Source organism: Eleutherodactylus coqui, chromosome 10, assembly GCF_035609145.1.
Source record: "Eleutherodactylus coqui strain aEleCoq1 chromosome 10, aEleCoq1.hap1, whole genome shotgun sequence".
In the NCBI taxonomy this organism is placed as follows: Eukaryota; Metazoa; Chordata; class Amphibia; order Anura; family Eleutherodactylidae; genus Eleutherodactylus; species Eleutherodactylus coqui.
The window spans coordinates 111,665,777-111,677,797 of NC_089846.1; the positions used below are offsets into that span (position 1 = coordinate 111,665,777).

At 43.7% G+C, this 12,021-nt stretch overlaps 1 protein-coding gene across 1 annotated transcript in view; it reads left to right on the plus strand.

Annotated features, from left to right (window-relative positions):
* ATG4A (autophagy related 4A cysteine peptidase) overlaps window positions 1–8,457 on the plus strand; it is a 41,782-nt gene extending 33,325 nt beyond the window's left edge. Inside the window, exons 11-13 of the mRNA XM_066581709.1 lie at window positions 2,275–2,331; window positions 4,928–5,039; window positions 7,864–8,457. Coding sequence (XP_066437806.1) covers window positions 2,275–2,331; window positions 4,928–5,039; window positions 7,864–7,925 — 231 coding nt within the window. The 3' untranslated portion in view covers window positions 7,926–8,457. The remainder of the gene's footprint in view (window positions 1–2,274; window positions 2,332–4,927; window positions 5,040–7,863) is intronic.
* The last annotated feature ends 3,564 nt before the right edge of the window (window positions 8,458–12,021 follow it).

Consider the following 12,021-nt stretch of genomic DNA (forward strand, 5'->3'; position numbering starts at 1 on the left):
TTTTTGGAAGCATTTACATGAGCCAAAATATCTTCCACCGACTAGTTAGGGGCGTGAGGTTTTTGGCAGGCGTGTATTTGAAATTTCGGCCTCTCCCCTACACGCTCATTGGTTCCAGAGGCTACTGAAAGCGCACAGATGCTTGCAAGTGGTCTTCAAGGGAACACGCGCTGCTATGGTCTCTCGCTGGACCACAAACAGTCAGAAACCATAGCCGTGAGTGTTCTCTCGAAGGCCAGCAGTGACTTTCCGATCAAGGGTTACTCGCATAATTTTATGTATTTTCGGGGACTGATTAACATTAGGTGGGAGAGCAAAATAATTTAAAAAAAAGACTAATGTCAATCAGCATTCATTAGGAGGCGAACGTCAAACAAGAGTCCATTTCCTGGCAAAGTTTATTGGCTAGTTGTTGAATGATAACCATTACCTGTTTACAACATAATATATATGATAATCGACCAGTAACTATTTTTAGGTGAGCTACAACAAAGCCAATGGGGAATGAATTCTGCCTCGCCACCCGATTGGTGGCCGTTTTTACGTGGAACAGCTGTTTCTTACTTCCACACTATCAAGCGACTGTTCGTACGGTAGTTGTCCTATGTAAAGGCACCTTTACTATCGATTGCTTAGTATGTTCAGTCTAGCTGATTGCTCCTTGTAAATGGAGCTGAACAAGCACTAATACACTTGCAGAAATATTAATTGGGACTTGTTCCTTGCAGAAAATCTGCCAGTGTCAAAGCACCTTAAAGGGAACCTATCCCTTCCCCTAAGTTATGGTGTTGGGGGACGTGGCAGGAAGTCGGGTAACACTTCAGAGGATGACCCTTCTGTATCCAGGAAGCGGGGTTACTATAAAAAAATTCATCACCCGGCTCCCTTTCACCTCTTCTAACAGCACTACTCCTTAGTTTATGGTCCTGTGGGGTCGTGACAGGTTCTCTTTAACCCATGCTTCATGGCAGTCAAATGCTGTCAAGAACCAGTAGAATAGGACATCTATATTAGATTGTTGGGGGTCTTTCTCTTGGCCTCCCTGCTGATTAGCTATTGAAAGGTGCCATGGCCTCCTTCGTTGTTTAGCAGGGACCGCTCTCTACATCTAGATGCGGCTGTGTGGTATTACAACTTAGTCCATCAACTTCAATGGAATGAAACTGTAGTGAACGGTAATACGAGGGACTGCTGCCACTAAAAGTACAGAGCTATGCCTTGTAAATAATGTATTTTATGGTGTCCTATTTTGTGATTTCTTATCCCTGTTACATGATATGGGATAAGAAACCATCTGCATATTCCCCCAAAATCTATCCTGAACCATTTCATTGTCAGTTGGACATTTCCAGCAGTCATGGCCCCTTGGGAGACCGGTGACGGTCACAGAGTATTGTGACTTGTATTCACCTGGGAATACACTTTTTGGGGCAAAACATTTTTCAGAGAAGAAACAAGTCTCTAGGATGTTACCAACTGGAAAATTACTGAAGCCACCAACAAGATATATAATCTTAAAGAACTTTTCTGGTTCTCCCCCCAGAAAACGATAAGCTATGAGTATTAGATTGTGAGAGTTTGACTCTTGGTACTGACCCCGTTAACTCTTTAACAAAGCTACAACCCTTCATGATTTACGCCGCCCTGTAGAGCGTAGTTCTGTAGTTTTAGTAGAGGCTCGGCCTGTATTGGAATTTGCTACAGCTTCTTCCCATTCGAATGAATAGGTCTGAGCTGTAATACTAGTTACAGCTACTACTCCAAGTACGGAGCAGTGGAAGGCGAGGGCTACATGTTGACTTCGGCCACACCACACTTCGTGCAACCAAAGATTGCAGTGTTGCGCTGCCCTCCTCGCTTGTAATGTAAGTCAACGTGTTCACATTGCAAGTTGCCGCAATCTGACAATCAGAAAAAAAAGTCAAATGGATTGGATTTCATTTGACTGTTGAGTTGTGATATCAGCAAAGTGCAAGCCACAACCATAGTCCTTTCCAAAGCAGTGCAATACTACGATCTTTAACCACACAACTTGTGTAGTCGCTGAGGTCGTCATGTTAGCCTAGCCTAAACCGTGATGGGGACGTAATACCTGCCAAAGCTATGTGGCCCCTTAAACAGTTGATCAGTGAGGTGCCAGGACTTGAACCCTCACTGACCTAATATCAATAGTCTATAGTAAGGATAGGCTGTCACTTTTGAAGTATCAGACAGCCCCTTTAAATATGTGATTGCATTGTGATATGCTTCTTAAGTCTTTGTCTTATTTCCTAGGGCTTTTTCTGCAAAGAAGAATCAGATTTTGATAGTTGGTGTACTACTGTAGAGAAGGTAAGAATTTATGTATGAGTGCCTAAAGGGGTTGAGCCTTACAGTAATGGTAACGGTAGTGAATGGAAAACGGGTTAACATTCCACTTCACAATAGGTTTCTGTGTAAATTGATATTCAATGCCCGTGGTGACTCGGGTGTATAGTTTTAGATGTGTCTGCGGGTCCAGTGCCCCCCTTAATGACCAGTATGGTCATGCTTTTTTGCCATCAGGAGGCCTCAGCAGAAATTTAGCAAAGCAGTGTTGATATACATAGTAACATGGTGTGTAAGGCTGAAAAAAAGACATATGTCCATCTAGTCCGTCCGATTACCTCCTAATGTTGATCCAAAGGAAGGCGAAGGAAAACATAAGTTAGAGGTCAATTTTCCTCGTTTCAAGGGGAAAAAATTCCTTCCTGTCTGCAATCTGGCAATTGGAATAAATCTCTGGATCACCGACCCTTCTGAAGTAATCAGTGACTATAACCTGTAATTTTGTTACATTATATATCGTATATACTCAAGAATTAGCCGACCCGAGTATAAGCCAAGTCAATATGTTTTACCACAAAAAGCTGGTAAAACTGATTGACTCGAGTATAAGCTGAGCTATACTCGAGCATATACTAGGTAAAAAAAAAAGCACAATACTCACCTCCCAGCTGGCGTCTGTATCCCCAGGGGTGCGGAGCGGAAAGATGCTTGAGAACTCTCCCCACTTTCATCTCCCAGCTCGAGTTTTGAATTCCCCTGCCGTCAGCACTGTGTAAGTAAGCACTGTGATTGGATTGAGCACCAGCCAATCACAGCAGGCGCTCGATAAACCAATCACAGCCATTCAGTGATGTCATTCACTGCATGGCTGTCAACGATCGAGCTCCAGCTGCGATTAGCTGGCACTCGACCCAATCACAGCGCTTACTTACACAGTGCTGACGGCAGGGGAATTCAAAACTGAGCAGGAAGATGACAGTGGGGAGAATTCTCAAGCTGCTTGCTGCCCTGCCGGGGAGACCATTGCATCGGGGACACAGACGCCAGCTGGGAGGTGAGTATTGTGTTTTGTTTTTTTTTAACCTCACTCGAGTATAAGCCGAGGGAGGCTTTTTTAGCATTAAAAAATGTGCTGAAAAAATAGGCTTATACTCGAGTATATATGGTGCTTATTCTTTTTCTGTGTTTGGCACATTACAGTACTTTTTTATGGCCATATATTTTAGGACCCTTTTAAATGTATGCTGGCCGGTGCCCCTCATGGCTTAATTGACATCCCACAAGACAGATACGTGTTCACAAGCTGACCCCAGCAGCATCCACAATGCACAGATGAAGCAGAGGCCAGTACACTTTGCTTAAGGGGTTGTCGAGTTATAAACTATTGATGGTCTATCCTTAAAACAGGCCACCAATAGTAGATCAGTGAGGGTCTGCTGCCGGGGACCTCCTCTGATCAGCTGTTTTCTGGTGTGCTCATACTTTGAGCTGATTTTTGCAGGAAGTGGACAGCTCTGTTCCCATTGCAGTGGACAGGCTTGGGATTACAGGCAAATATTCCTTTTACTTCAATGAGAACTTTACCTGTAATACCAAGCCCGGTCACTGCAGTGAGAACAGAGCTGCCTGCTTCGTGCAGAAATTAGCTCAGCGCCCAGTTGATTAGTAGAGGTCTTGGGTGACAGATTCCCGCTGATCTACTAATACTGACCTATCCTGCTGATAGGCCATCACTAGTTTACAAATGAACAACCCCTTTAACTGTGCATGTGTGGGATGTGGCTTGTGGTGGCATACCTGGCCTGCAGGACTTCTTCGGAGAGTGATTGTACCCCCATTACTCCTTACAGGCTGGGGAATGCAGTTCTCTTTCTGCATGACTCCAATCCTGCCAGAAAGTAGAACATCATCATTGGTAACCTGTTGTTGCCCTGGATAACACATTGGTGGCAGTTTGGGGGAAGGGGGTAACTTCTCATGAACAGGTTCCTTTTAATGCTCTTTTTTTTTTTCTCCTTAATTTGGTTAACCTCTTAGAGGCACCGGAGACAGTTACTAGTTTAGAGTTCTGTTCTCAAGCTGCAATGTTTTCGGCATACAGTGGTCATCCTGGACCCAATTAATATCGAGGGACCACTGTATGGATCCTCTGCCAGTGAGTACTGGAATTTGCATACAACATAGCAAGGTTCTAAAAACTAATAAGCAGGTGCGACCGTGAGAGTTTTCTCTTCTTTAATGTATATGAACATCATAGAGGGGGCATCACCCACTCAGGAGCGCCTTCTATTAGGACAGAGTGCTGCCATGTAATGCCATAATGTTTGGTCAGACCAGGCTTCCTAACAATTATTGGGAGCCCTCTCCATGGTGAACCGCTGATCCACACAACGGCTGCATTCTCTCATCACAGACCGCCTTCTGCATGTCTAATGTGGGATCGCTTCCTGCTGTAGTTCATTGTAGCAATTTAGAGAATTTGTTACACTGTGTTACATCATTGTTGTATAACTAATCCTGAGAGCCCATTCTTTGTAACAAGATTTGTCTTTGATTTTGGGTTCCAAATTGGTGATAACAGTTATTTATCTTTTAATTAGATGTTTCTATCTTTCTCCAGGAAATATTGAAGAAGCGGAGTTTACGTATGTTTGAACTTACACCAAAGCACCCTCCTCATTGGCCTCCATTCATACCGCCAACAAAGCCAGAGGTCTCCACAACGGGCGCAGGTTAGTTAAACGACTAGATTTTTGCAAGAAGAAAAGCCAAATCAGATTAACACTTCATGAAAATGGTTTTGCATCGTTCAGTGTAAAGGCATGCACCGGCTCAACGACAAATGAGAAGCCTTTCACTTCTTGTTCGTTCATTTTCTGCATGCGTTTCGTGTAAATAGGCCATTGTTCACTTACAAACGACTGTCTGATAACTGGGAATGGAGGTGGGCGGGCGGTCTGGAACGACCCTGTTCCACCTCCCTTCAGTCAGCAATGCTCGTTCCTGTGTAGAAGCGCAGGAATAATTATTGCTGTGATGACCTGTCAAGCGTCTGTTGTCTGACAGATCGTCCCATGTAAGGGTGACTACCCACTAGCGTTTGCGAATTTGCTGCGTTCTTTTTTTTCCAGGTGTCTATGGGGCTTTCCAATGTTAAAATCGCAATTTACCGCAAAATTGATTTTTAACATTAACAAGTCCCATAGACCCCTGGAGAAAAAAAACGCAGCGAATTTCACAGTGAAAAAGAACTGTAGTGGGTGGAGACCCTAAAAGCACCCTAACCCTTTATCCCGAGCTAATTAGATCACTGAAATGATGTTAGTAGGTCATTTTGTGGCAAGGCTGAAATTCAGTAAAAAATTGGGTTTCTGTGATGAAATTAATTCTCACAGCAAGGAATGACTTTGTGTAATTTATTGCAATTCCTCTGTTTATTCTCCATAACAATCTAGAGTTAATGCAAATTGCTGCTAGAAAAACTGAAGTAGCAAACTTTGTGAAAGCCAACATTTTTGTCAGTCTTAAAACTTTTGTCTGCGACTGTAGATGTTTGTCTCTGTCGCTCATAACCACCATGTCAGTAATACACTGGATATTTGCAGCTACTGACATATAAGGCTTCAGAGGTCAAGTGATACAACTCTGTACAGAAGGATTTCCAGAAGTCATTCACTGCCTCAAGCGTCTGCACTTCCTTCGCCTTATCATTTCTTCATGTTAGCAAAAGCGGAGTTAGCAATGTAAAACTAACCCCCCCCCCCCCCCCCACACACACACACACTGCTTAGTTTTCGACATGACCATTTTCCGCACTTTGTGCTACTACCCAACATGTGCTGAGCTGATGCTGTGTTCTTTTCTTTGCTGTTTTCTTTAAAGGGGTTTTCCTATCAGTTACTCAGTGCAATGAAAAACAGTGAACGGGATGCATCACTGAATTTTTTGCCGCAGCAACTTTATTCTCAGGATTGTGAGAATTTCAGGAGCTGGAGCCACATCCATCAGAAAGTGATGGCACATCCTAATGATATGAAATGGGAGAATCCCTTTAATGGGTCCCTTCATCGCTTCTTTAGTAGAGATGAGCGAGTAGTGCCTTAGCCGAGTATCTCCCCGCTCGTCTCTAAAGATTCGGGTGCCGGCGGGGGAGAGCGGGAAGGAACGGAGGGGAGATCTCTTTCTTCTCCCTCTCCCCCCCGCTCCCTGACGCAATTCACCTGTCACCGGCACCGACCCCCCGAATCTTTAGAGACGAGCGGGGAGATACTCGGCTAAGGCACTACTCGCTCGAGTAATGTGCCTTAGCGAGTATACTCACTCATCTTTATTCTTTGTTTGACAACCTTGGATCATTTTTCCCCCCAACAGATATATATTAAATAGAGCATGATGACTTGTGAAATAAACAGTCCTCCTCTCCTTGTCTACTGGAATATCCAAACCGTTCCCACCATCTGCAGATATTGCTTTCGATTTTTAAGAAAAAGATGAGTTGCATGTTGGAATCACTGAAGGAGGAAGCGAACTATTCAGTGCTCAGGGCTTTCCAACACCGTACAAAGAGGAAAAAACATTTATTATACTTGTAAGTTAAAGCGACCTTCCAGTCCTGGAGAAACAAAGATGGCCGCACCTTTCCTCTGACTGTCCAATGTACACTGTGCATTTGTATGCATCATTAGGCTGAGACACTGCATGCTGCTTCGATTGGCCAATGCTGCCCACATGAGTAACCCTCGCCAAAGAGCATGTAGAGTCTTAGACTACTATTGCATTCTCAAACATAGCGTGCATCAGGTACGAGAAGTGGTGCGACCATCTTTGTTTGGCCAGGACTGGAGGGTTGCTTTAAGACTACACAAGGTACTAACTAAGATGGCATATGTTAAAATCGTAAAGGTGTTGTGCCACGTTTAAAACGTATTCCTTATCTATAGGAGAGGAGATAAGTGTCTGGAGGTGGTCCAACCACTGGGAGCCCCACCATTCATGAGAATAGAGTCCCATGTACCCCCTAGTAAATGGAGTCGCAGCCGAACATATGTTCTGCCATTCCATTCATCTATATGGGACTCCTGGAAATTGCCAAGCGCTGTACTTGCCTATCTCAGTCAGTCCCATAGTGATGAATGTAGTGCCAGCACATGAGATTCCCCCCTCCCCCATGCTCAGACACTTACCCCTATTCTGTGGCTAGAAAATAAGTTTTTCTTAAATTTGACTCAACCCTCATGGGAGCTCTTTTAAGAGTTCTCACGCGATTCAAGGTACTTTTGTGAGCATCATAAATACATGGTTTTCCTTATTGAACGCCATTGTAGTAGTCTTGCATTATGTGATTTTGTTTTCACTCTCAGCAGTTCTACCACACCTTTGTTTTGGGAGAAGAACAGGGGGCAAATATCTACAGATGTCAAATATCCTCTATTCCAGTGCCCAAGGGAGGGAGGAGGATTGTCCAGTTTCTGTACCTTCATTAGAACACATTTGACGAGCGTGACATATGTTGCACTCAGATGCAGGTGAAATGATCATTTCTCTTTCTCCAAACAGAGTTAATTGAATCCACTGATAAACTGTTTGAGGAGGAGGAGTTTGAGATCCTGACCGTGTGATCGTGGCAAGCGTTGACGACCAGGGGATCACTCAACACTGATACAAGCTTTGCTATCCAGAAAGTGCCTCAAACCTAGTGGAGAACAGAGCACAATACGGGGGCATTGGACTCATGGCAGACGTTGTATGGAAACCTCCATGGAGAGACTCACACGTGTTCCTTGTATGTCGCCGTCTCTGGGATCACACAGCGGGCTGTTTTAACGCTACACTTAGTGTGTCCAAGGAGATGGTTGTCAGATTCTAGTGCTGAATGAAGTCGTTGCAGGCCAATGTATTCTACAGTATATCAGTAATGACAATGGTTGACCCTCTCTTACAATACTCTAATCTATCGCATCTTACAGGATTTTCTTTTCTTTTTGAAACCATATTTTTATTGATGTAGAAAAATATAACACAGAAAAAGCCCACAACCCTAAAAAAACCCCTCCGTGGGACACCACCGGGTAAATTACAAATGCGGGTAGACAGTCAGTCAGTACCTGCAGAAGTAATTGAAGAGTTGCAGAGACGAGGGTCATGGAAAAAGTATTGGCAACACTGATACATTAGTCAGAGAAAATGTGCTATATAATACAAAAATAGGTCATGGATGGTATCTATAGCATCATTCATACTTCTTCCACCAACCGGAAGGTGTCAGCACCCGTCAGACAACGCCGTCTCACCTAATACCGCCCTCTAACATAATGTTCTCTCATCCTTCCTTAAACGCTACTACCCATCTTGCCACGCTCCGATATGGCAGTGACTGCTTTCCACATGCTTCTAAAAGGCCTGGTTACACTTTCATGCGATCCTACCCCGAGCAACCTGAATCTTCACAAAAAAAAAATCTGTCAAGAGAACATTGTTATAGGGCAATATTTGGTGAGATAGCATCGTTTGACGGGGGCTTACGCCTTCCGGTTGGCGAAGAAGTATGAACGATACTATAGATATCACTCGTGACCTCTATTTTCGTGTTATATACCACATTTTCTCTGACTTTGTTATGTAGCGGGTGTTGCCAATAACTTTTTTATGTGACCCTCCTAATTTAATACAATTTAACATGTGGAGTGCTTTTTGTACATTTCGCACCTCGGAGAAGGTTTAAGCAGGTTCCGTGGTATTGTACTCTGGGGTATCACTCAGAAGAACCCCCATTCTTAAGTTTACGGAGTCTGCACTACAAGGAATAGGTCTCCATCGGGTTCCTCTAGATGTTCCTTGAAGGCAACCCCGTTGTTCGAGCCACGAACTCCAAGTATTTTTAGATGTTCCTTTTGCTTTATGTTTACCTCTTTCTCTAGTCTTCTAATTGCATTGGTTTTTGTAGTATATCACAATAAAGTTGGGGTGGGCGGAGCCAGCGCATAATAATTCCTAGAGAGATACCGAATTCTTAGGACTCCTGTGAAAGTTCTCCCCGGGCAGCCATAAATCCTGGCAATAAGGTCTATCTTACTAAATTTGTTTGTAGTATTTAACATTTAAATGTTGAAAAGTGTTATATAATATAAATTTTTTTTTCCTTTTGCAAGAATTGTACCAGTTCTTATTGCCCGTTTTTCCATGGAGGGTGTTCTTTATGTCTTCCCTGGTTGTAATGTATGGGAGTGTCTTAAGATCCAGCCAGCATTCTGTATTATATTTCCACGTGGCAGTGTCTGAATGATGTCTAATAATCCCCTTGAGAGGTGTTTTTTTTTTCTAGCTGCAGCAATTTGTAAAATTTACTGACAATCACTTATTACACTTGTGCCAAGTCACTTACACCTGTCCATAGCAATACCGCTCATGAGCGTATGTGAAAGGAGGCGACTATGAGGGATACACCAAATGCCTTTTTTTCTTGCATCCGTTCAGCAGCAAAAGACACAAATGTAATAGTAGCTTCTTTTTATTACATGGGATCACCCAAAATGTACCTCCCGTTTATACACAGAGGAGCAGCCGCCATTTGAGGTTTTAGAGCATTTTCAGAGGGGTGTCCAGATATTGATGACCTATCTTTCAGATAAGTCAATATCAGTTCATTGGGGGTACGACTTCTGGCACACCTGCCAATCGGCTGTTAGAAGGGGCTTCGGCACTCAGACGAGCACTGCAGCTTCTTCTTCGGCTTGGGACATTGCGCCCATTCTTCATATGGTCCATTTATCCACTATGCAATGTACGGCACTGTGCTTGGTATACAATGAAGAGGCCGCAGCGCTCACTTGAGCACCCCAACCTGTCAAATAGCTGCTAGGCTAAAGTCTTGTGAGTTGGACCTCTCCTAAGGTCACCTTTGCACGCCTGAGATAATCGCACAAGGTTTATGCATTGCAAGACGCACAAATATGAACCCCCGAATGGGGTCTTCTACATGAAAGACTTTGTTTTCCTGCATCGCATCACGCTGCGGGAAAAAAAATTGCAGCATGTCCCATCTTTGGGGTTCCCTCAGAACACCTTGCGCATTGTTTTATATGGAGCCGGAAAAAAACATTAATGCACGTGAGTGCGATGCGAGGTTTCCCATTGAAAACAATGGGAAACACTTGCCGATCCTCCGTTGTGGCTCAGAGCTGCGCCGGAGGAGCGCTTCTTCCTTAAAGCGATGCAAGACGTTTTTTGACACAATTTTCACAGTCCGATATCACGCTCGCTGTGAACTTAGCCTAGGGAGTCGCCATCAACATTAAAGTCCTGGAAACCCCCTCTGAGGCTGCATTACCAATGTAACCACCTATACAGTGTCTGTTTCCCTGTGTACAGATGGCAGGAAGCATGATAAATGCTTGTCTTTTACAGAATAGAGCAGATTATTTATTTACGTACAATACATTGATACAGTAGGACTTTTCTTCTTCCGCACTTTTTATATACATAGATTTTTAAGCATTATGCTAGTAAGTTAATGTGGGAAAAGTTGACCTTGGTGGGGCATGGAGAGGTAAGCAAGCAGTGTTTTTTTTTACTTTTGACTATATGATAACTTTACTGCACTCAGGTTTGGTTTATTACGCATGAATAAATTGTGTATTATTCACAAATAATGTGTCTTAAATGGATTCACAAAAAAAAACAATTTGAGCTGGGTTTACTCATGGGGTCCTAAAGAAAATCAAAAGATTGTATGGGAGGGGTTGACAAGAAAAGGAAGAGTTGTCATCCTAGATGCACTGTCAGCTCACTCTTTGTAGTGCAGATCAAACTTGTTGGTTTCCATCAATAAGAATGAAATCCGAGTTTTTCTATCACACAGAAATGTTCCAGTCTGTATCCTTCTGCAGACCTTTCTTCTAACTTGCACTTTTTTACCTGATCGAATCAGTTCCAATACCCCAGTGACCACCACCGGTTAACCAGACCAAGGGACTATAGTGCACTGTAGATGGAGCACAATTTTGAGTTTTGGAAATCTCTGGCAGTAAATTGGTTCACACACTATCTTTTGGGAATCTATGAATGGTATCTGCTCATTGAGGGAGTTTAATGTCCTTTCTGGTCAGTCTACTAGGTCCACTGTACATGCTGCGTTTTGATTTGCTGTAACTGCATGCAGATTACCGCTAATTAGCGGGTGGCACCTGAACTTCTTGACCGAATCAGCAATTAGTTGTGATTTGCATGCAATTGCAATGGATGAACAGCAGCAAGCAGGGGCGCACTTCTATAGGACACAATGAAATTAGATGGGATTGTTATTACCGTAATGGGTCAAATACAAGTCTCTTTGTCTACTGTGTACTGTGTGATGTCATACACCAACATATGGATAGCGTTAAAGGGGTTGTCCGGTTACCGGTCAATATCCTTTCAATAGGGCTGCCTATAGTGAAACAACAAATTGAGCAGTACTTGCCCCTCTTTCGCCACTGGGATCCAGTGCTGCCACTCCACTGTGGTCCCAGCAGGTATGACAGCTGACGTCGCTAGAAGTCAGGTGCCCGTTGCTGCCAATCAAAGGTTGCAGCATCACGGCACTTGGGATGTGAGCACCAATGCCAGGAGAACAAGTGCTGACGCTGCAGCCTTTGATTGGTGGCAACAGTCACCTGACTTGCGGTGACGACAGCTGTCACAGCGGAGCTGAAGTGCTGGAACCCAGTGGTAGACGGG